The 24,491-nt window shown below is 43.9% G+C and overlaps 1 protein-coding gene across 8 annotated transcripts in view; it reads left to right on the plus strand.

The window, feature by feature from the left end:
- The first annotated feature begins 10,570 nt into the window (after positions 1 to 10,570).
- CCDC85A (coiled-coil domain containing 85A) overlaps positions 10,571 to 24,491 on the plus strand; it is a 59,756-nt gene continuing 45,835 nt past the window's right edge. For 6 of the 8 annotated variants that reach the window (XM_052675670.1, XM_052675682.1, XM_052675698.1 and 3 more), the window contains exons 1-2: positions 10,571 to 11,060; positions 13,108 to 13,984. In XM_052675670.1, coding sequence (XP_052531630.1) covers positions 10,842 to 11,060; positions 13,108 to 13,984 — 1,096 coding nt within the window. In that variant the 5' untranslated portion in view covers positions 10,571 to 10,841. Of the gene's footprint in view, positions 11,061 to 13,107; positions 13,985 to 16,411; positions 20,508 to 22,129; positions 22,222 to 24,491 lie in introns of those variants that run through there. The other 2 variants (XM_052675724.1, XM_052675734.1) reach the window with 2 other exon arrangements.

Here is a 24,491-nt window from a genome sequence, read left to right on the forward strand (position 1 = left end):
TTACAGCTTGATGGGAAAGTATGAAAGAGAATTAATTGGGTTTTAAGTAGTTGTAACTGTATTGTGATGCAGCACGATCTGGAGCACTCAGCTGCTGCTGGTTGCCAACTGGTTTGGAACTGGGATTGCTCAAGGGAATCTTTTTTGCAGAAAAGAAAAATAGTTGGGCCATCGTGCACAGTGTGCTCTATAGACTGACAGGAACTGCCTCTGTGCTCTCTATGAAAACATGCACTTTTTCCACTTTGTGCTGCTTTTTTTTTTTCTTTTTCAGCAATGCAAAAACAGTGGAAGACGTGGAAAGCAACAGAATTGCCCAACACCACCACAGAGCAGCTCAAGGGGGTTGTCTCCCCTCCCAGAAAGGAGGGGGGGCAAAGAATGATGGCAAAGCCTGTAACAAATACCTGTTCAAAGCAAGTTCTCCATCAAATAGGCACATCAGCACACTGGCTTCCTGGGAGCATTGCTAAATCCAGATCACTTGCAGATGACTTTCAAGCTCCGTACTGAAATTAGCAAAGTTCCACGACTGTTCACTGCCAAAGACTTGCTTCTTATAAGGAAAAGTCTGTGTGCATTGGCTTCACATTTTTCACCTGATGTTCAAAGGGGCTTGAACATGGCTCTCAGCCTCTTGTGCTTGGTGGGGTTTGTCAATATGAAGTGCCCTTATAAGTGGGCTATTTAGTGCTTTCCCACTTTCAGTGAATGCAGTGTTTTGTAGCTAAGCCATGCTGTTTGGGTTTTCCTGTTCTGTCCTCAAATCCTATTTTTTGTTTTCTTAATACTTTTGAAGTTACTTGGTCCTAAAATATGACTCTCAGTAAACATTTCAGCACTTTAATTTGGCTTAAATTTTACACTTTAATATTCAAGTTCCAAAACAGTTTTATGAGCCAAGAAAAAAGATGATGGCTCTGGAAGCATCTCTTTTCAATATCTTTTACTTCTGCTAAGCTATATACACAAGAAGCTGCCTTACAAACAGCTTTATGTTGCTCTCTATTGCCAATCATTGGAAAAACATGCCATAATGGGTTGCAAATGGCATAATGTTATGCAGCCAGAATGAACAATATGATTGGAAAGATATCATATTGATAAAAGCAGGCATGGAGAAAATAACTTCAAATCTAAAGTCTGTCTATCACAAGTAATAGAACAAAGGAAAAATTACAGATATTTTTTTCTACCCAGAAACAACCAGAGCCAACAGCACTTTGCTTGCTGAAATGTTTTCTGTCATATTCCAAGCAAAATTTGTTTTTCCTTTACAGCCATGTTCGCTGTTGTTTCTCTGCATAAATCATTTTTCTCACCTTTAGAAAGCAGATTCTCTCTGAGAATCCATTAATTAGCTGTCACAGGAAAGCAAAGATCATACATTCACAAGCCCTGAGCGGACAGAGCGGTCCTGAAACACCCACAGCAAACATTCATTACTTCAGCTCTGGTTCTTCAACGTTAAAAATGCAGCACAGGACTGATAGATTTTTTTCCCATTTTTTTTGGAGAAAAAAAAACCAGCCACCTGTGTAATCAGTCTTCATGATTATGCTTTACTGCCTAGTGTAAAAATAACACAGCAATTTAAAACCGTGTTATGGAAGCCCTCTGCCCAGCAAACACTGGACTAGCTTGTCAGTTTGGGCTCCCTGGTGTGTCTGACACTGAGCACAGAGTGCTCATCCCAGAGGGCTGATCTTGCAGGCTGCTTGTGCTCTGAACTTCCTTGCTTCAGTGCAGAACCCATTGGAGTCCACTTAGCAGGAGAAAGCTTGCTCAGAGTGCTGTGAGGCCTTTAGAGAAGGGAGAAGCGAGATGAGAGGAGCAATGGCTGCAGTCTTGCTGGGGTGGATCCGCTGCATTCTGCCTTTGCTCTTCTGTCTCTGCTGTGTCGATAGATGTATGTGTATGCATATCCATCCTCTCTCAAACACATGCCAACACTGCCTTGGCTTAATGGCACCATTGGAAACTGACCAGAACCCCGTGTGGCCTCAGACAGGTTGGAGAATGGGGTATGGAGCTTGTTGGCAGTAGTAGCTACAGTCACTGGGCAGAGGGCAGGGCACTGTGGGGCTGAGGGTTACTTAGAAGATGCTCTCCTGTCTGTCCTGTGAGCGCACAGAGCACTCGAGGCAGCAGACTCCTTGACAGCACACTCAGGGTAGGTGGCAAAACTACAAATCGCAGGCTCATGAAAAGATGCACATCTTTTCCAATTATTATTTTGGCAATCTTGACTTTCCAAGTGCTTTCTGGAACACATCCAGAAGCTGAGGAGCCCTGGTCCCAAGTGGGGCAGCTTCTGATATCCACCGAATGCAGACTCACCCCGTCAAACTCCACCTGGAAAGTTCTGTCAGAAGATAAAGCACCGTTAACTGGGGAACACATGTGGCTCCTTTGTGTTTGCATCAGAGGTGTCAGCTGTGTGACGGTCATACAGTTTAATTAAGGCAAGGCACACTGAAGTGTGCAGTTTTATTTCAGCTTGTTCTTCCTTGCAAACCTAATGGACTTACTCAGCCCCACAAGCCTGAACAAGCCAGCAGTGTTTCTGCCAGTGGTCGTTGGCAGAGATCCCTGTGTGGATGCTGTGGGCTTACAGAACGAATTGTCTGATCCTACAGAAACCCAGCTTCTGTCCGCAGTGATTTGAGGGGCGTTCTGTTATTACTGCCTTCCTCTAGAAAAAGAGATGACTGAGACAGAAGGATCTCATTTTAGTGCACGACGGAGAGGATACGATGGCTGTAAGGTACAATGCTGTCTTTTGTGGTGCTTATTTTACCAGCTTAGGAGCCGCCTGTCACCAGAGCCGCTGCCGGGCCCTGCAGGGCGCTGCACCAGGCGCTGCACCGAGCTCTGCTCCGGGCCCGTTCCGGCCACGCTCCGCCTGGGCGCGGGCGCCACCTGCTGGCCGAACTCCAGCACTGCCGCCTCTTCCTTTTGCACCTCCTGCCCCCTCTGAGGTTTTAAGTTACTCGGAGTCACGTTCTAACAATGCCAAGGAATGACTGAGGTGGTTTTTTTTTCATTTTTTTTTTTTAATTATTTTTTTTTAAACTCAGCTTCATTAAAAAAGCGCACCTCAAAACTCACCGTGCTGACTGAGGTCACTCCTCTCTTCCGCGCTCCTCATGCAGTACCTCTCACAGACAGGCGAGGCTGCTGTGCAATTGCCGCTCTCATTTCTCAGAGTGATAAGAAGGGGAATGTATCATCGCCAAGGATCTCCTGTGGCCTGCTGTCCCCGTGCATGGGAATGCTGCTTTCCTCCCCGGCGGGATTTGGGGCAGAACAGCTCTGTATCTTTGCAGCATGCAAACTGAAGTTTCCTCCCTTCTCTCTGCTTGCAGAGGCTGCTGAGAGAGGGCATTGCTAGAGAAGGGCTCAACAGGGAATCGTGTCTGCTCCTGTTAAGTAGCACACCAGGCACCACGTGTTGGTGAGCATTTTCCACATGCAAAATCACCATCCCCAGACAGAACTGTTCTGTACCTTTATAAATCCAAAAGAAAACCGAGTCGTTCAGTGCAATGTACTGTCCTGGGAAAGAGCATCTATTTACAGCAAACCTAAATGTATATATATATTTTTTCCAAGGGAATGTATTAAATGAACTATATTATTCTCAAGATAATGGACAAAAATGTTTTTTATTATGAAAAATTTATGCTCTTTCGCAAGCATTAATGATTCCAGGGGTGTGTGGGTAGAAGGGCAGGAGGATAGAATTGATAAATGGAGAAGTGAAATGGGAGAGGAATGAAGGTGTGATTTCATATGAAATATTTCTCCGTATGCTACCTCTTTCCTTTAGAACTGTTCAATGAAGAGAAATGCTTTGCATTTCCTGCAGCCCTCGGGTTTTTACTGCTTTATAAGAGCAGCACTACTGAAAGGCAATGAGAAGATGACGGCTTGTGGGAGCCTTTATTTGTCCAGATGATGGACAGTGTGAACAGCAATGGAAATTTCCTCGTGCTCTGGGCCAGTGCTTGAATTTTATCTGAAAATCATCCTGTGGGCTGAGAACGCTGTTCCTCTCCACTGCTCATTTATTCTCCAGCATCTCTCCCACACTTAATGAGATCGGATGAATTTCTGTGCTCTTTATTCTCCTGTACCTTGGAAACTGGGTGGCTTTCTGTCATAACCTTCTTTACAGGTCACAGGGCAGTGGTAGCAGCAGTGGTCACTGCATTCATCAGTGGGCCCAGGTGAGCTCCACATCAGAGCAATTCCTTCCATCATGTGGCTGCCTGGAAAATTCTGCCATTAAATCTCACTGGAGGAACCAAACATTTCAACTCTTGGTGTTCTTTCTCAACGTTTAGCACTTCTTAGTAATTTCTTTAAAAAAAAAACAACACTACTGTTAGTCCTTCCACCGTGAATTATAAGTGATGACTTCATTTTTTATTTCAACTTCTTTTCCTCCCTGCTGCTGTTGTAAGCTATTTCTTACGGGCCCTAGAAAGGATTTAAAGCTGTCCTGCCTTACCAAGGAGAACTTCTGTTCAGGGCCCAGAAAACTTTATTAGCACTGAATAAACAGTTTATTCCTGCTTTCCTGTGCACAGAAATGCTTTCTGATTGGATCTTGTATTCAGCATCGCGCAGATTTAATTTATGTCTGAGAGTAAAACGTAATGAGCTTGAAACTTTGCTATGTGGGTCTCACATGCAAAATTAACAAAATAGGTCATTTTGAAGAGTAATGATAAAAAAGAATAATTAGCACAGGAAGGGATGTTTGCAGCCCTATTAGTCAGAAGCAAATGGTATAATAAGCAAGATTAAAATCCATAGTGGCCTTTCCAGTTAGAAACTTGGGAGCATGTGAGTAACTTCAGTGGGGGAAAACAAGCTGCTAATTGAATTGTTAGTGAGAGCTTTGTTCAGCAGGGTTTGGGTGAGTTCTGCTGATTTTTGTGAGTGGGCTCCCTGTCCTTGTCCCCACCTGTGTGCTGGAGGTGTTGGATCTCCATTTATTTATGTAGAAAGGAAAGCACCAGGAGCGTGCTATTGATTTCATTGATTGGAAATGTGTAACTGGCACAAAGGAAAAGACAAGTTAGAGGGGATGCCAGTTGCTCTGAAGCTTTTACAGCGAGATAAAGAGTTAAGACATGAGAAGGCATTTAAAAGAAGTCACTGCATCAGGCTGGGTAAATGCTTTTGTCCCTCTGCACTTAGAAGCTCAAGTGCAATTCTTGAGAATTACCTGTGAATAAAACAGAAATGCACTTAGTGGTCAGCTGGGGGAGGTTTCGCCTTGTTGTAGGCTGTGTATGGCTGCTCTTGTACAGGGGTGCTCAAAGGTCACTTTGTTTTGGTTTTCATATCTGAACGCCTTTGGTAACTCCAACAAAAAATAAAGAAACCAACCAAAGCAAACAAAAAAGCCCAGAACAAACGTTTCCCTTCTCAAAAAGGCCAATCCATTAGCCACGAAAACAACAGATGTTGAAAGGAAGTAATTGGAACTGCAAGATTGAAGTTGGCAGCCCAGGGGAAGGAGTTGCCAAAATGCGTCTTTGTTTTGCTGCTTCTGAAAGCCTGAGTTCCTGCTAATGGAAGGCTTCTGCCTTTGGCCCATGTGCAGATGTCATTTCTCACTGAGTGCACAGGGTGGACTGGAACTCCGTTACTGCTTTGCAGTGAGTTGTATGGGATGCTTTGTTACACGTCAGTACAAATAAAGAAGTGCTTTGTAAATGGAACGGTCAGAGGAGGGCAATTGAAATGTTAATTCTCAACATATGCTGTTCTCCTGGGTTGATTTTTGAATTCGTGTTCTCCACTAATTAGCTAATGACTATAAAGTGTGTTGAAGGTAGGAAATGCTTTAAATGCTATGTGCTATTGTTACTATCGTTATCTACTAGTTTTAATTAGTTTGTGTACATTTTAATTGGATTCTTGAGATGAAAACTACAGAATACAGTTTGGGCCCGAATGCCATCCTCAAATTCCTGGTGAAATGAACAGCTGCAATGCCCATATGCATAGGTAAGAAGATGCACTTGTTTACTTGCTTACTCCATGGGCTGTTAAATCTTCGTATCAGTCCTGCACGAGCATCAGATGGCTTCGCTCTGCCTTCATCGTGTCCTCGTCTAAGACCAAGACAGGCCGTGCTCAGCCTGGCCTGGCTGTGACATTTGTACTGAAGGCTGTGTTACAGTGCTAAGGAGTGATTTATGGCCTTGGAGAACAAGGAACAAGAAGGTTATAGCACAGAGATGAGCAGAGTCTCAATTTCCTTGTGGGGTCAGCGCATTTCTGTCACCCTTTGAAGATGAGGAGCTGGCTTTAAACCAATGGTATCTTTGACAGTGTCTGCTTTGCAGTTTTTCTTTTTCCTTTCTGTGCAGAAATGACAAAACCTGCCGACCTTGTCTTTCATTCTTGCCCGTGGCTCAGAAAGTTATAGAGTAAATAACTTTCTGTTCAGTCATATTCATGTAGTTAGAAGTGACTGCTTTGGAGGAAAACAACAAGATCCTGTTGGGAGAAAAACTCTGGGAGTTTTCTCTTTCAGTTTGGTCCAAACCACTGCTCTGCTGCCCCACCAACATCAGGGACTTTCTCAGTTTGTGTAAATTTGCACATGCTTTACTTCTAGAATTTGTTTTACTTCCAAAAGCAATTGGGTGGCTGGCAATCCTTCCCCTGCTTGTTCGCAGCTAGCCTCTCTGTCCTGCCTTTTTCAGAATGTTTTGGTTTTAGTGCTTATAAGATACCTCCCACCATTAGGGAAAAAAAAGTAAAAAAGAGGCATTGCAGTTCAAAAAAGGAGGAAGTTTTGCTCTTATTGTAAAACACCTCTATCATAATTAAGTCAGCTGGGGTACTCGGATGTACAGCTAACTTGCAAGACTCTTTAACATCATTGCATTTTTGGCACTGGAAGGAAGTTCTTACTGCTTGTATTACTGGAACTGGAAGGGGATTTCACTTGAAAGTAAGTTATACGATTTATTTTTTTCTTAATTATTTCGTATTAACTGTTTCCCTCTTCTGCTGCCTTATGTCTTGTTTCTCTGTGCACATGGCAGCCTGCTCCTAGTAAGAGATCAGAAATCAAGCTGATGGCTAAGGACTGGAGCAGGGTGGGAACCATTGGAAATCACTGCTTTCTTCCCATGATCAGTTCTGGATACCAGTGGCATCTTATCCCCAGCTCTTCAAACTTCATAAGATTGAAACCATTTGTCCCTATCTTCAGATATGAGAAGGTTAAGATCCTTTGTTTAAACCCTGGATGAATGCTTGTTGTGTCAGCCTAGGAAATCAAGACACTGTATTAGATCCTTTTTTATTTCACACGGCGCTGCGCTTGCACGAATTCCCCATGCAGTCATCGTGCTTTGTGTGCATTATTTATTTAATGCTACAAACAGAAAATACTCATCCCCTGAAGAACCTGTTTTTCCTTGGCCTCTAATATTTCTTTGTTGGAACAATGGTTTATCCTGCAGCCTGGCAGTTTATCTTCTGAAGCCCTTGCCCTTGGCAACGGCCATACGTCAGCTGTGACAAAATGTACAGCAGTTTGTCTCTCTTTCCTTTCTGCTCCCTTTGTATTCCAAATATTGCAGTCTATGTCATCCCTAATTGCTGGCAATTGGCTGAGGTTGGCAATACTTTGATGGCAGTTGTGAAGCGATGGTTTGTGCTATAGTTAAGCTAAATGTTTTTGTTTTTGTTTTTGTTTTCCTTCTCAGAATCTTTCCCAAATCGTCCCCCTCTCTTCTCTTACCTCTGCTTTGTTCAAAGTTGTTACCTGGGCTGTCATGCCTGCGCCAGTGCAAACCATACACTGTGATCGTCTCTCCCAATGAATTTCTGCTCTGCTATGTGCAAAGCAAAAAAGCAACGAACCAACCAGCCAGCATCACTCTAGTGCCCTCCAGTTAGCCTAAATCAGCTTCTAGAAATCTCTTTGAAATCAACTGAATAATAGCTGTGGGTAGATTAGATTGTGCATGGAGGTGGAAGCTGCAGAGGAAGGTGATTTGTGGGATCACCATTCATTCAATGACCATTGTGGCTCCCCCTCTTATTTCCTGCATGCATTCATACACACAGGAACATCTCAGCAGCCCCACGCCAGTAAAAAACTTCACAGCCTTACTGTATGAGATGATGGTAAATGTGGAGTTGGTGGCTGTTTGCTGAGATGACAGCGCTGTTGGAAGTTGGTGCATCCTTTGGTACGTCCACAGAATCAGAACAGAAGGTGGAGAAAGGATGGAGTCAGCAGATCTAGCTCCAGCTTCAGCTTGCAGCTCCACCTGCCCTTGTGATCACTGGGATAGCTTCACACACCTATTATTAGCTTCTTTCTTCTCCAAGATTTTTGGTTTTTTTGGTGTCAGCTTTTCAGTATTGCTTTCACTGGATGAAATGAGGATCAGCCTCTTCGTTGAATGCATTCAAAGAACTCTTCATGCTGCCTTCTCCACCTGTATGGCTAGCATATTGCACCAGATCACTGCAAAGAATTGCCAGACAGCTAGAGACTGAAGGTTTGATCAGAGTCATATATACTTGAAAAATGATGCTATCATTTTTTAAACTGCCATAGCAACAAAGATTATGTCATTAGGAATTAATACTTTCTGCAAGAAAGGCTCTGAATGCTTCACTTCATAGGAGCCCAAACATTGAAGGTGGGTTTGTTGTTGTTTTAATTTGAAAGGGGTGGAAAAAAATGTATGTTAGTAATGCTTAAATTTAAGCAGAACTACAAACAGACAACTAATTAAAAGATTTAAAGCAGAAACTTTCTTTTCCCTCTGTCAGTTAATTTGAAAATACTATTTTTCTAGATTTCTTTTACATTTTCCTAGTTGTGAATCCACGAACCTTCATCTTTCTCAAAAATATTCTGAGGATGAGAAAGCTGCATGTTTAGTGCAGCTACGTGGCTCTTAGGACATGAGGGCTCCAGTGATTTTCCCCTCCGTCTTGCCAGGGAGGAGGAGTGGATGGAGCTGCTGGTCACTGAGTGCTTGTGAAGCTGCTCTTGGCTTTTCTGACCCTGAGATCCTCTCTGGATGTTGAAGACTGCTAGGAAGAAATGGGGCCCGCTGCCCAAATCGAGCATCTTTGCCAACAGGGAATGGATAGGAGTAGTTAGGGGTGAGGGTGCATTTACGTGTCTGCAGTCTTATCGGGTCATGGAGGCATGGTTGGATGGCTCACGGGACTGGGGTGCTCCATGGGTGGATGGAGTCTCACTGGAGGTGCCCAGAAGTGTTGGTGAAATCCTTGTGTGTTTATCAGTGGTTAGAATAATGTTTTGGAGAAATCAGAGCCCTGAAGTGCTGGATAACTTGCAGGCAGCTGTGAAAGGACTGTGCTGGCCCTCAGGGACCTCACAGCACTGCAGACCTCTGCCCAACTGTTTCAGCCTGAGGGTGAGAATGGTTCAGGAGAACAAGACAACCTTGCAAAAAAGCAGCTTCAAGTTGAAATATAAGTGTGTTTTGGGGCACCTGTGGTCATCACTGCTGCTGCTGATCAATGCCAGCCCGAGTGGGCTGTTGTACAGACAGTTTGGAACCTGCCAGGAGCTGGAAATAATTGCCTGGCATTTCTCACTCTCGTCTTGATCCTGCAACATGAGTGTGAAATGAGACCCTTCTCACACTGAAGCACTCTGGATGAGTTTCACTTCACATGCTTCAGGTCTGTGTTCAGAACTAGCTCCAGCTGTGCAAGTTGGGCCGTACTGAAGTATTTCCAGTGGCCACACCTCATGTAAACATGGAGCTGAGTCTCTGTTGGAGTTTTTGGATTAAAAGTCTCCATTCCTGTGAATAAGAAATCTACCATCACGGGGCCTTTCAGCTAATACCCTGCTGAATTACAAGAATAAGAAACGCCTTTATTTATCACTGCCTTTCCCCCCAAGCTGTTCTTATTTAGTCGCACTAAAATGGAATGCATTTGGCATAAAACACGACAGCTCCTCTTCTTGGCCTGTTGGTGTACTTTCTCTGTAGCTGGTCAATGCTTTTATCTAAAGCTTTGCTTCCTGAAGATTTCAGGGAGTGGTGGGAGGGTGAAAACACAAGGTTCGTGCTTAGCACTGTGGGATACAGTGATGGCGAAGCTCCGTGCTCCGTTGAGTGACAGACTCGGGGTCTCCCCTCGGGAAGAAGCTGTTTCATGCGCAGGTGTGGCAAGATGGGAGGCGGCTGTCAGCCTACAGCTCACCGCGTAGTGGCGTTTCACCCAGCTCCGAGCTGCATCACGTCACCTTTCTCTCTAAGCGGCACGGACGGGTTGTCGAGCGTCGTTCCCAAAGCACCCGCGAGACGGCTTTACGCGCAGCATCTCTAAGCAGACGGGCTCAGCCCCAGCTTTGATCCCGGAGCCGCTCGGCCGCAGGACGGCTCCAGCCGATGCGGGCGGCGCTCAGCAGGTGGCGCTCTCGAGCCGCGCGGCCCGCACCGGCGCGCCCCTCCCCGCCCGCCCCGCACGTGGCGCGCCCGCTAAAAGCCGCCGGCGGCCCCGCGCCCGCCACTGGCGCCGGCAGCGCCCGCGCGGCCCCGCGCCCGGCGTCCCGCGGCGGAGAGGCGGCGGGCCGGGGGCATGGGGTGCGCGCCGACTTGTTGCGGGAGCTGAGCTGGGTTTTTTTCTTTTTTTTTCTTTTTTTTTCCTGGCTTTTTTTTTTTTTTTTTTTTTTCTCTCATTTCTTCCTCTCCTCCCCCGGCGAAATTTGCTCCTCGGACCGCGGCCGGTTTTTCTCCACGCCCTTCCCTCCTCCTCCTCGCTGCCTGGATCCATCGCGGTTTCCCCCGGTCCGCAGCATGGCCAAAGTGGCGGCGGAAAGTTGCGGGACGGCGCCGGCCGAGGACTTGTCCAAGGTGTCGGACGAAGAGCTGCTCCAGTGGAGCAAGGAGGAGCTGATCCGCAGCCTCCGCCGCGCCGAGGCCGAAAAGATGAGCGCGATGCTGGACCACAGCAACCTGATCCGCGAGGTGAACCGCCGCCTCCAGCTGCACCTCGGCGAGATCCGCGGCCTGAAGGTAGCGCTCGGGGCGGGCCGGGGGGCGCCGCTGCGTCACCTGCGAGCCGGGCTGCGCTGCGCCGGGCGAAGCGACGCGTCCCCATCGGGAAAGCGCGGCGATAGGCGTGCAGGAGGCTGTGCCCGCTTTACGCTGCCGCCGTGTAAGGTGACTTAATACGAGCTGCTCGGCAGCATCCCGCAGCCGTATCGCGGTTCCGTTCCGCTCCTAGCGCTGTGCCGCTGCCCGCTGCGATGCTGCGTCCCTCCTTCGTTGAACTCTCGGCCGGTGAGAGCCGTAAGATCCCGGCGCTTCCTTCTGAGCTTCTGAAGGCTGGGGAGGCGGTGTGGTTGCTTACAGGTGATCGCCCCGGTGCAACTTGTGGGGGTGTTAGCTTAGAGATGGCTAAAAGGCAGCTTCTGTCTTACTGCTTCGAGAAATGAAACTGTCTTAAGAAATTCCTTTCGAAGTTAAAGGGAAGGAGGCACCCAAATGCAGCGTGGGCTTTGCGTTATGACATGAGGGAATACGGGAAGAGGGTTCCCGATTTGCAGAATAGCTCCAGGCGAGTGAATTGTTGATAAAGCATCTTTAGTAGCTGTATGACACAGCTAAGTAGTGTGCAGGGGGAGGCTGCTCCTCCGCCTTCCCGTCCTGCAGAGTGTGAATTTGTCCCTTCTGAGGATATGTGATGTCCTAGGCAGGAGACCTCTCAAAGGCAGTGCATCAGTGCAAGCAGATGTGACCTTTGTGGTGCAGCTACGTGTTGTGCCATCACGTGGGATCATCTGCTAGATGAGGAACAAGCCAGGCCAAGATGTGCAGGAAGTAGTGACAAGTTCCCCTTGCAGTGCCTAACTCCCTAAGTGACGTGTGACTTCCACTATTTGTTCAGATATCTTAGCTGGAATTTCCACAGGGAATTTGGGAGAACGAGGTCTGACACCCTGCTGTGGTTCCTGAGCCTCTCTGTCCATGAGGAAAAAGTAGGGCCCTGAGCAGCAGCGATGCCTGCACTTGGCATGTGGGTCCTCCTGCTTCTGCCTGAGCCATGGGATCACTTAAAGTATTTCTCTCCAGCACAGGTTTCTTAGGCTGCCTTGAGTTTGCTTTGAGAGGAATATCAGACAGATGCACATGTCTAGTGGGGCTGCGAAAGCTTCACGCTCTTCAGAAACTGTGCTAAAATGGCCTTTCTGTAAGGCTTGCCTTCTAATGGTTGTGACTCATCTCCACTTCTAATATCCCACAGAAGAAGGAATGAATATTGAGTTGAGAGAAAGTAAGATATGGCCACAAGAAAGTAAGATATGGCCACTAGAAACACAAGATAATGACAGTATTTTCTTTGGCATGTTATTCTGCTTTAGTAGTAGCTTGAACACTTCTGCTTTGGTGCATTTGCTTCAGGTGCTTCCTCACCTAAGAAAGGATGTGGAGTCACGTACTTGGATTGGAATGCAGAATCTGTTCAGGCACCCAACACTGTGGGTTCATTTCAGAGTGGTTGAGGTTGTGCTGGTAAGCTGGTGACTGATAAGGCACCCATATGCAAATCTGGAATGAAATCAAAACTCATATCTGAAATCTCTAACATGTGCTCACTTTCATATGTGATTATGTTCTCAAGAGTAGAGAGCATAAGCGTTAATAATTAAGTGGAATGACAATTTCTGATATACTTCAGTTATATTTAGCAGTGCCATGCACGTGAGTATTTGTCAAGGGAGTGAGATCCTGATGAGAGAGCGTATGATCTTTGCTTTGTTTGGGAACAGAGCTATTCTGATATTTAGGATGAGCATAAATTAAACACCCGAAGCTTTCTTTGCCTGATCAGAATTGAGCTTTTGAACCTTTGAAAGGTTGTAGTCACTTGTTGGGCAGCAGCTCTGTTTGTTTGGAGCACGTTGTTGTATGGCAGATCCACACATGCAATTATTTCTGCCTTGCTCGAGTGCTTAAATGATGGGTTTATGGCAGTGCTGTTTGCTGGCTCGTATCGTGGTGGTGATGTAACGCTGGTTCTTTTAGACACCTCTCAGTCATGATTATCTTTCTTTTAAAGGATATCAATCAGAAGCTGCAAGAAGATAACCAGGAGCTGAGAGACCTCTGCTGCTTTCTGGATGACGACAGGCAGAAAGGCAAGAGGGTGTCCCGTGAGTGGCAGAGACTGGGCAGATACAGTGCCAGTATTATGCACAAAGAGGTTGCCTTGTACCTGCAGAAGCTGAAAGAATTGGAAGTGAGACAAGAGGAAGTGGTTAAGGAAAACCTGGAGCTGAAGGAACTGTGTGTGTTGTTGGATGAGGAGAAGGGCGGTGGAGCGGGCAGCCGGAGCTCCATTGACAGCCAAATCAGCCTGTGCCAATTAACTGCCACCAGCACGTACATAAGAGATGTCGGTGATGGGAGCAGTACTTCTAGCACGGGAAGCACAGACAGTCCAGATCATCATAAACATCATCCGAGTACGAGCCCAGAACATCTTCAAAAAGCTCGGGGTGAAGGAAGCCCCGAGCATCAGAAGCACAGGAGTTCGGGCAGTCCTGATCATCACCTGAAAGGACCGAGTCCAGAACATCAGAAAACCATTGTCAAAGCACCTGAACAACAAAAGCACAGCAGTAGCAGTCCAGAAACTCTCCCAAAGCATGTTTTGAGTGGTAGCCCTGAACACTTTCAAAAGCAGAGGCCTGGCAGTAGCCCTGAGCATCAAAAGCACAGCGGTGGCAGCCCAGATCATCTTCAGAAGCACAGTGGAAGTACAGAACATCTCCACAAAGTGAGGGGCACGAGCCCTGAGCACCTCAAAAAACACTATGGAGGGAGCCCAGAGCATCTCAAGCATCTCAGTGCAGGCAGCAGAGAAGGTACCCTCAGGAGACAAGTAACAGATGACCTGTCCCCTCACCACAGAAGTATATACAATGGAATGAATGGTGGGTCAATAAACTTAGTGAAAAGTCACTGTGAAAATTAGCAAGGTGTTTTCAGTTCTGTTTTGGCTGGTTATGGAAAAGGAGTATTTTTCTTACTTACATTTCTTTCTGAAATGGACGGCAAGAGGTCTGGTGTCAACATTATTCTGGTAGCAAGCAGATTAATTAGATTATAACTTTTTTGTCTGTCCAGTAGGTGTTGGGTGGTTTAAAAAAGCAGGGATGTGAATCTTGAGCCCTTGCTTGTAGGGTATAAAGCAATAGTTCTTGCTCTTAATCCAGCTCTGTGGAAGGAGAGACTGTCCTAAATAGGCTTATTTACATCCTTAAGGACCAAGTTGTCTGTGTTTCTTGTCCTGCCTATTTTTTTGAGTCATTGCAGTGGAGGTGAAGGTCTCCAGTTTTTCTTCCACCTTCCTAACTTAGCCTGTGTGGAGCCTTAAGGATTATAAAATCTAATGTTTATTGGTTTATTGGCTTCTTATATCTGTCTTTATGGACTTAGAAAAGTACACAAATGATAGGGTGAGGCTCAATATACTTGAATGTGCAGTGCCTTCTAAAACTTTTCAAAGCCTTGACTTTGCACGTGTTTAATTATGACAAGTTTAAAAAAAAAAATCAGGGATGATCTCAGGGTTTTTTTGTGGGTGTTGTTACTGCTGCTCTTAAGGAAGATGGCCAACAAGCAGGACAGCTTCTAAGAGCTGTGTATTCTCCCTGATTGCAATTGCCTAAAGATAGGCACAATGTCAATATTTGGAAAGACAAGCAGTTGTGACAGTATTAAAATGAATGAAATAGAGCAAATGATTACAACAAAACTGAAACATCCTGCTGGTGCTGCTGGAGTAACTTTCTGTAGACATGGTGCTATTTCTTTAGCCTGCTCTATTTTCTTTGGGCTTAAAGATGTTTTCATAAAGGAAATCAGCATCTTGTATACTTGAAAGCCCATTTCTTGGACCTCTACGCATCTGAAATCAAGTTCTGAAGTGAGGCTTTTGCCTTAATAAATTGTCTTGGATGGAATTCTCATATTTCTGTCTTATAAGCGGCTGGGAGGAGTTGTCTTGGCACTGGTGGAAGTCAATGCTTGTTGGATCTGCTTGAGATGAGCTCTGTGCTGGGTGCTGTCCTCCTCACTTACCATGCTTCTCTCTCACACCTGTCCATTTATCTGTGATGGTTATCTTTGCTGAAGGCGTTCTGTAAGTTAACCTGCTCTGCAGGGACAAATCCAGATTACTTATGGTGAGATGGATATACTTGACAGGGCTGACAAACCCCAGAGTGGGAAGTGTGAGAGACTTCTCATTAATTTTTGAAGCATTTTAAAGTGATTAGTAAGAAGAATGCTTGACAATCTTGTGAAGATGTGTAATGCATACGTTAGGAAAGTTGATTTTATAAAATGTTCTTTTAAATACAGTGTTTCTTTCATCATTCACTTCTTCCTGTTCAAAATGAGTGCATTGACTCAGCTGTAAGTAAAGCAAACTATGGAACCCCAAAGCTGCCCTTTTCTTACTGGTGTTCATCAGATGGTAAAGCAGAAAAATGATGTAAGGTTTTAAGTGTTTATTTTTAAAACTCATTCACAGACAAATACATGGTTTTCTGCTCTCAGCATGGTGGGCTTTTCGATGGTATTTGTTTTGTCCAAATGGTCATGCTGAGAGCTCAGCATTATTACTAATAGGAAGGCAGTGGTTGTGTTAAAGCTGTGATGACTTGTGTCCTCTGTGTAGTGTATTGCCATGATCTATAGCTTGGCTTCAAGCCATGAGGAGCTGGAGGTGGCAGCTGTCCATCTAGGAGTCTGTTTATTGACTTTAATCAGAGTTTTGCCTGTCCTGCACTTCATATAATCAGTTTTGCAGAGGACTTGGCTCACCAGTAAGTTGTCAAATGTCTCCTCTTTCATGTTTATGTAACTTGATGCTGGCATGGAGTGGATGTCAGCTGGGAGGCTTACTTCTAACATTGGTTTGGCCTTGGTCTCGCTTCAGTCAGTGGTTATGTGCGACAGCTTTGCTGTGAGGGACTTGCCTTAAACTTCAAGGAGGTTCACAACTGAGTTGTGGGTTTTGGTTGTGTCAGCTGCTGTTAATGTGGGAAAGGGCAAGTAATGTGGAAGTGCTAAAAGCACTGGCTGTTATCATTGTTACAGCACTGCTTGTTGTCATGGCAAAAGTAATCACAAGTAAATCATGATTTGCACACTTTGTGTACATCCCTGTATTTTGCATCTGCTGTAAGGGTTGGTGAGAGTGTGTAAAACGTGGCTTGGACATTCTGATGAGCAGTATAAAAGGATGCTTCTTTGGGTTCTTACGTCCAAATCATGTAGTATATATACTATGTCAGAGCTGATTCATTAAAATGTGGGGGCTGTGATGTCACATCTGTTCAATTATTTTGCAGGTCACTTCTGATCTTATTATGGGACTCACCTACTGGCAGCAAGAGAGGATGAAGTGCTTGTGATCCTAAATAATGAATGTTAACATCTTCTGACTAATTGATGAATGTATAAAATGATAAATAATCAGAATTTAGGTGTCTCAGTAGAGGACTGACCTGTCTCTGTTGGTCTTGACTCCAAACCATGGTTGAGAGGAGAAAGTATTCCTCTGCACATTGGATCTTGTTCTGCAAAGTACTGTGTTGTCTATCTGAAATTGCTGTTCCTGTCTGAAAAGCATACATAAAAACAGCCTGGCTATTTCTGCTGGATCAGGAGCTTCTGTACGTCGCTGACAGCGCCTGCTCACCCTGAGTTGTGGTCTTGTTAGTGCCTAGGTGACCACAGGGAAGCAATGTGTTCAGTCAGGTACAGTTATTTAAACCAGAACTTTCCCTGCATGTGAACGCATGGGGAATGGAGTTGGTCAGCTACAGCTGAATCAATTCCAGTGGTATCAGAAACGTGATACATATCAGACTTATAAATCAGTTTTAGTTATTGCACAGTGCTTTGCAGCACTGCATTAACCATTTTGGCCTCGTGCATGTTTTAAGCTGTCATGTAGCACACAGGAAGCTGCTGCAGGTCAGGAGCATCTTTGGTCCTTAGGAACAGCTGAAGGAGCAGAGAATGAGGTGATAATGTTTACTTTCATAATTTTTCTCACTTTCTATTCTCAGGAGTTTGATGTTGTCAGTTTTTTTTCTTGTGTGACTCATCAACAAAACCTGAAAACACTTGAGAAGCTTTCTGTAAGTGTGTGTGTGTGTGTGTGTGTATGTATAATAACTTACCCAGTATTCTACATGCATTTCTGAGAAGTGCATCCTCGTTTCTTGGAGTGACAGAAGATAAGGTCTGAAAGCTGTGTTTTCTATTAACAAACATCAAGCCAAACTTACATATCTTGTTTTTCAAGGCTTCAACCAAATGAATGTGATGATAAAACTGTGATGACTCTCAGATGCTCTGGTTAATGAGCACAGAGATATTTGGAACAGACACTGAGTTTAGAAGAGAAAATGCCAGTGGTGTTAAATACATGAAATTAGATTGTACCATAACCCTTAATAGTCTTTAACTGACACAAATACCTGGGGTGGAAGTGTCTCTATAGAAATTCATGTCATTTTAGCATTTGCAGTCTAAGTGGTGTTGTAGCAATTTATTGTAAACTCTCTGTTTTAAGAATTCCTTTGTTTTACCCCAGGCTTTGACTTCTGTGTGCAAAGAAAATATCAGAAGGCTTTCGTGTGTGCTTTTTGCTTCCTGCTGAGGTTATTACAGAGGAGCAGTAAAACTGCTGACTAACACTGCGTGCTGCTGGAGGTGTGAGGGCTCTTGTGGAGCAAATGCAGCAGCACCTCAATTGAACAAGACTATTTGTAAGTTAAGCTCAGCTTCAATCTTGAGCCATTCCTGCTGTAAATGTGCTTCTTGGGAGGGGAACGCAGTAAGAAAATATCTTTATTTTGCTTCTCTAAGTAAAAAGAGAAAATTACAGTATCTCTTCAGAGAGAGAAACCTTACAGTAACATTACTGAAATAAATGGTAGCCTTTCCATGGAAACTGCTCACATTGTGCTGGCCAAACAGTGAAATGATGTCACTTTTGCTCGCGTTCTCTTCTTGCATTTGAAATGGAAGTGATTTTCCTATCCAGAATGGCAGTGCACAGCATGGCACTTGGGACTTCAGCTTTCCCAATGGCACCCACGCTGGTACAGCTGCCATTTGAAGTCTGATACAGCATTGCTTGCTCTTGAGAGCAACCTGATATGTAAGCTGAGGCTTTAGGATTGGTGGAATTTTTTTTTGCTTGTCAGTGTGAGTTAATCTACTGCTTCTTTTTGGTGTTTATTTTAAGTGTAGAGCTCTGAATCTTTTGTGTCAATGGGAGTCTGTCGTTTGAATTCCGTAGGTTTCACATCAGACTTGTAAATCAGTGTTACTGTATGCTGTAAGAGAATATGCACGAATGTGATTAGAGCATGCTGTATTCATTACCAAACCCATTTCTGTGGAGTTTTTTTCTTCTCAGGTTGAAATTGTGACTTGTAATACCAACAGCAGTAACTGACCAGACTAGGGCTGACTGTACAAGTTCATGTCTGTCTCTGTCTGTTTGATGCTAGATGGGCACATGAAGTCATCACATAGGGGTTTTACATTCCTTCTTGGATGTCATATCTTGCAAAACAGATGACTTTGCACTAAGGGCTTGCTCCTAATTCACTGGAGGCAGTGATCCTGTCACTGTGAGTCCCAAGGTATTTTCTTCTGCATCAGCAGGAGAATCATCAGGAGCCTGGGGAGCAGTTAGTGCTGTCTGCCTGAAATACTTGGGCAGACTTCATTCCATTTGAAAGTGCCAGAATGGAGAATCCTCACATTGAAGCCCTGAGTTCTTGCATGGGGACAGTGCCTTTTGCCTGGGGGCAGGACCTCAGGACCTCATCTAACATAGACCCATGCATGGCTTTCTGAGGTACTGTGCTCTGATTTTGTTAGAGTAAAATGTATTTTTAAAAACATTGCTCTGATTACATTGTGAAATCCTTTAATCTCTGGCAGCTCTAATGTAGAGTTTGGCTATTATAATAATTCTTGGTGTTTGTTCAGGTACTTCAGCCTCATAGGATATACTATGTGTGTAATTAAAGGCAATCCTGTTTTTTATTTTATTTTATTTTTTTTTTCTGCTATCTATAAATTGAATGTTTACTTTTGAGATGTATTAAGTTTCGTTAGCTAGTGATGGAGAGTTGTTACAAGCTGTGTAGGTGTTGGGGCTGACTGGGTTCGTAAGCAGAGGGGAGAGCATGGCAGCCAGTATAGTGTGGGGTTTGGCTTCGTGCTGCCAGTGACATTCTGTGCATGGACAGGTGTTATGGGGCATCCATAGTGAGGATGTATTTATTACTTAGAATGTATTTAACTAATGATATTGATATAAATCTTGCCTGCATATACTTCTTGAATATCTGGCAAGTGGGCTCCGTTCAGAGAGTCAGGTAGGGCTGCAGTGCTCAGTTCTGAATTTTCTTTCTCAATGCAGGAAGAAGTGTATCTTGACCTACGACAGCCATACTGGCAAAGGGTTTCCATCTGAACTACATGGTGGTTGTGGGAGAACTGGTGTTACAGCATCCTGCTTGAAGCTGTGGAAGAGTCCACTCTGTAACCTCAGTATTGTTGTCTATCCAAAGACAACTGTGATATCCCTTAGTAAAGAAAAAGGGGTAGAGCATTGTGTTGAGAAATCTGGAGAAATGACTGAGCTTCCTATTAAAACACAACTAAACTCTTCAGCCACGGTGGCAGATCTATCCAGGCTCTGTGAAATGATGTCAAGGCCTTGAGAAGCATCACACGTTCCTTTGGGTAACACAGAGCAAAAGATAACATGTAAGGACATGGTAATTAGTGCTGGGGGAAGAGATGGATTCATCTGGTTTAAGACAAACCTCAGCTTGTAAGTAGCTTGAACTGTGAATGGGCTTCACTCAGATGTTTTGTTACATCGCTGTTAATGGGAAGAACTTTTGTTTGTCATCATCTAAAACAGCCAGCCCTAATTCCTGCTGGGGGAAAGAAGAGGATAAAATGCTGATTGTCCCAATGAGCTGATTCACTATAGCAATTTCTCATTTTCTTAAGGATATTTTTCCTTTGTACAAGACATACGATTTTTTTATTCCCATATATCCAACTTTGGCTTGTGATATTGCTCAAGAACTTAGGAATCTGTCTTTCACCTTTTATTGCGACCCTCAAGTAATGTAAGAGGTTTTAGTATTGTCCTTTGATTGCTTTAGGAATGCACATTAAAAATCTCCTGTAACGTGGGGAATAAACAGTTGAGAAATGGAAAGGTGTGTTTAAACAGACAAGGAGGATGAATTCAGCCTTCTCTCTTTCCCTTCTTTGTTTTGTTTCAGGTTCTCTTGAAATAGGTTCTCTTATTTTGGGGCTTAAAGTGTCAGAAAAGAAAAATACCAAAGAAAATAAGAATAAGGAAAGGTGAATGCAGAGAAGGTGTTGAATAGTAGGACTAAAAGACAGTGAGATACACTGGTCATAACAGTAAGTTGGGTCTGAGGAAATTATACAAGTATGAAAAGGGGGGAAGCTTGTATACTAAAGTATTCTTGCAACAGGCATGGAAATAAAAGAAATCCCATGCCATGATGATACCAGTCTGTGCACACTTCATATGTTTGTAAGTCTTTTAGGTCCTTTTAATTCTGCAGGATACACAGAAGTGCTGGGATCATGGTTTGAGATCTGCACGTGAGCATTTAGGGATGCACGGCATGAAAGTGTTTGCAGATCTATTGACTGTAAATGGGACAGCCTACCTCAAGATAGCAGCTGTCCTAGAAAGATGAACAGTTAGGTGAAGCCTGTGAATAACAAGTAGCCTTAGTTCAGCTCGTTGGTTTTGCTGTAAGACTTGTGGCTTATTTGCATTACTTCTGTATGTTCTTGGTGAGAAGAGGGAGCCAGCAGTTACGCACTTGGATGCTTCAGCAAGTCAGTGTTTCTTTAACTCTTTATTTTTCCTTTACATCATTTGGTGTAGTATGCTGTGAGTTACTATGGCTGTTATGCCATGATTTTTTTTCTCCTCTGTAACCTGAAATTATACTGTCTTGAGAAAGTTCCTATCCTTTAAAGAAGAAAAAGGGGTTATTTGTACATGTGTGTGTACGTATTTGTGTGTGTGACACAACACACTTGTACTGAAGCCCTGCCATGAGTACCAGCTGGAGGATTGCAGTGAGCCACGTGGTAAGCAACAGTATTGAAAGTTCTTTTTCTTGTACCTTCTCAAGGCTACCCAAATTGTTCCATCATTTCCATGCCTGTCAAATCTGATCTGATCAGTAGTAGGATGCTGCTTGCAAGTGTTTGGCCTCAAAGCTGTGACACTATGTTTGTGTCACTGCGTCTCTTTATCTTTGTGTGAATAGTGAAAACTTGCATTGATAACACTTTTTGTATGAGTCTGGAAGAGGTCTATTTGCACCTTGGATTTGAAGCAGGGGGAAAAATGCTTTTCTGGAACTTGCAGAACTGATGCATCACTATGCAGCTCACATCTATGTGAGGTTCAGATAAGCCTGGAGAACAGCATTGATTGGTGACCCACATCCCCTCTTGGTTTCTGAGTTTATTTTGGTTTTGCAGAGGATGAATCCTAGTAATGTTAAAAATCCATCTTAGGATTTTTGTAGGTCAGAAAACATTACTGGTAACAGTAGGGAGGATAACATGGGAAGGAAAAAAAAACAACCTAACAAAAACGAGCAGCCAAAATTCATCTAAAGGCAGCCAAATACATCAAGCAGGAACATATGGATGCTGTGAAGTAGGCCCTGAAAAACTGGTTTAGATCCTTCGAAACATGTGAGTGCTTCACTCCTTGTTGGACATGGGACTTAGACTGAGATGGGAGGCCCGGAGAGAAGCAAGATGCCTAAAGAGCCATGCCCCTTCAGTGCTCTGAATGGAGTCTGTAGCCTCTCGTTGTAGCTTGCCTTGCTTCCTCATGTCTGTTTTAAGATTTTTCTAACTTGAATTTTGAATTTTAGGTTTTTGCAATATCATTAAATCCATAAACAAAACCTAAAAGCAAAGCATTCCAACAACGGTTTTTCTTCCCTAACCAGATTTCCAACCACCAAGACCAAAGGCTCTGCAGTCTTAACTAAACAGTAGAAGATACCAGAATCAATGTCTCCTCCAGGTACAGGTGCTAAGAACTTCTTGATTTTCTTATTGGAACTTGATGTTTGATCTATGCTCCAGTTGGTAATGCTAAATCCTTCATGTTGACCACTTGCTACCATAGCACATGTGAATATTTTGGGGAGTTAAGAGGACAAAAAAGCATCCTGAGCATATTAAATTAAGTTCTATTCAGCAATTGAATATTGCTTTTTGCCCATCTTTACATCATTTATAGAAGTAATAGGATGAAAAGAGTTGTTATCTTTTAGTGTACACTGCAAGTTGAACTCTGCTGATAAAATGGGTGGCTGGACTGCCTGACAGCATGGAAGTGATTGATCAGACTTTCAGAAGCCTGGATCTCAGTTCTGTCCTCTCAAGCACTTCATGTGGTGTTGAGGAGCTCCTTGTATTGCTCACACTACTGCAGTTGTATCCAGCTGTAGACTGAAGGAGTGCAGCAGTGGTTTAAAGGAGATGTAGTTCAGAAGGACTTGTTTTGTCCTTATTGCTCTCCAGTAACCTAAATTAAACAGGCCCTGTAGTTAGAGACAAGTCAATTCTTATCAGCTGCCACCTACAAGTGTGTACTGTGGGCACTGAAGCTCAGAAGCAGTTCCCTGGACAATATATTCTATTCCAGCTCTGTTGCCTGATGGTGTTCCTGTTTAAACATTCGTGACTAAAGAGAATATTCTAATACCAGGATGGGTGTTTGAAAGATATTTAATGTAGGATATTTGAATGAGAAATAGGTTTTATTTTGCTTTCAAAGCCAAATAACTTCAGAATTTACCAGTATTGAAAAAAAAATCTGTACTTCTAATGTAGTGTCTTGTGTCTATTTTGTTTGGTAGAGGTGTGCTTAGCAGCTTTTTTTTTTTTTCCCAGTAAATTTACATTAGGTGCCCACCCTGCACGTTTTGCCCTAATGTGAAGTTTTGAGTATTTGCTGCCTTAGTTACTGGAGAAATAAGGTGTTGACCAGATGCAGTCAGGCGCCTTGTTCTCTGATTTAACATTTTTGAGTGCTTAATTGCCCCTGAGTTTTGTTAAATTTTAATTGATTGATCTTGCAGTGCTGCCCAGAATTCCATCATGATGCAGTAAGCTCTTGAACCTCATGGGAAAAGATTTGTTATAGAAGGTGAAAGTGATCAGACTTTCGCTGTCTGGAATGAGAAAAGTTCAGTTAGTGCTTGTATCCTGTTTGTTAGGAAATGCTGTTTCCCAGGGAGCCAGGAGCATCTTTAATTTTAACCACTTTGGTCTCACAGTGCCTGTTTTCACCCATCGGTGCAGTTGGTGTTCACGTGCCTCAGCAGTGTGAGTGGCTGTGCTTGGCAGGTGATGAACAAAGCAGCCAGCTGGCTTCAGGATCTAGCAGCATGGCTGTTGGTAGAACCTGGTGGAAGAGCAGTTGGATCCTGTGAGCAAAACTCAGGCTTTCAGAGCTTTGCTCCTTCTGGATTTCCCATGTCTTCACTCCTCCAGTTCTGCAGCTCTTCAGAGGCTGGGCATGATTGGAGTTGGAAAAAGCAGTACTGCTTAGTGGGGAATCTTGGTGAAATAAACTCTTGCTTTGAATGAGAAGGACTGTATGGGTTTGGCTGCCTGGAGGGATCTCTACCTCTGGGTCTGGTGGTCTTGAAGCTGATGCTTGCAGAGAGCTGTGGATGTTATGTTAACCTGAATAAACTCTTACACCTGTTGGTAGTAAGTTGTAGCCTGGGTTTTGTTCAGCACTTATCAGTAGATCTCAAAGCAGTTTACCAAGGAAAAGAATATCGTGATCTTCATCTTGTGCATGAAAGAACAATGGGCTGAACAAATGACAAGACAGCCCTCAGCTATATCTACGGTCCAGATTTCCTGCATTTTAGCTATGATTATTCCATTGCATCATACCACTCTTCTAACAGCTTTTTCTTAGCTTGTTTTGCATGTGGGGTAAGAAGTGGGGCTGAGGTTACTCACATGCCTAAAAAACACCTTTGTGAACAATTAGCTTGCTGCAAATGCTCACAATGTGTTTCCTTTCAAAATCAAGTTTTAAGGCAATCTGTTTCCTTCCTTTCTGAATATTGTGACTTAAACTAACCAGGTCAGTGTGGTTCGAAGATATTTTTAACTTTTGTGCCTGCAGCAGGCATACTGTATGATCTTAATGCACCTCTTGCATTTAAAAGGTGTGCTTGAGAACACTTAAACATTTACCAAACTGACTTAAATGGAGCACTGTGATAGCTTTACTAAAGGAAATGACAGTTTTCTGTCTTGTTTCTAACACTGCAGGGTAGC

The sequence above is a fragment of the Tympanuchus pallidicinctus genome, unplaced genomic scaffold (assembly GCF_026119805.1).
Source record: "Tympanuchus pallidicinctus isolate F22 unplaced genomic scaffold, pur_lepc_1.0 scaffold1, whole genome shotgun sequence".
In the NCBI taxonomy this organism is placed as follows: domain Eukaryota; kingdom Metazoa; phylum Chordata; class Aves; order Galliformes; family Phasianidae; genus Tympanuchus; species Tympanuchus pallidicinctus.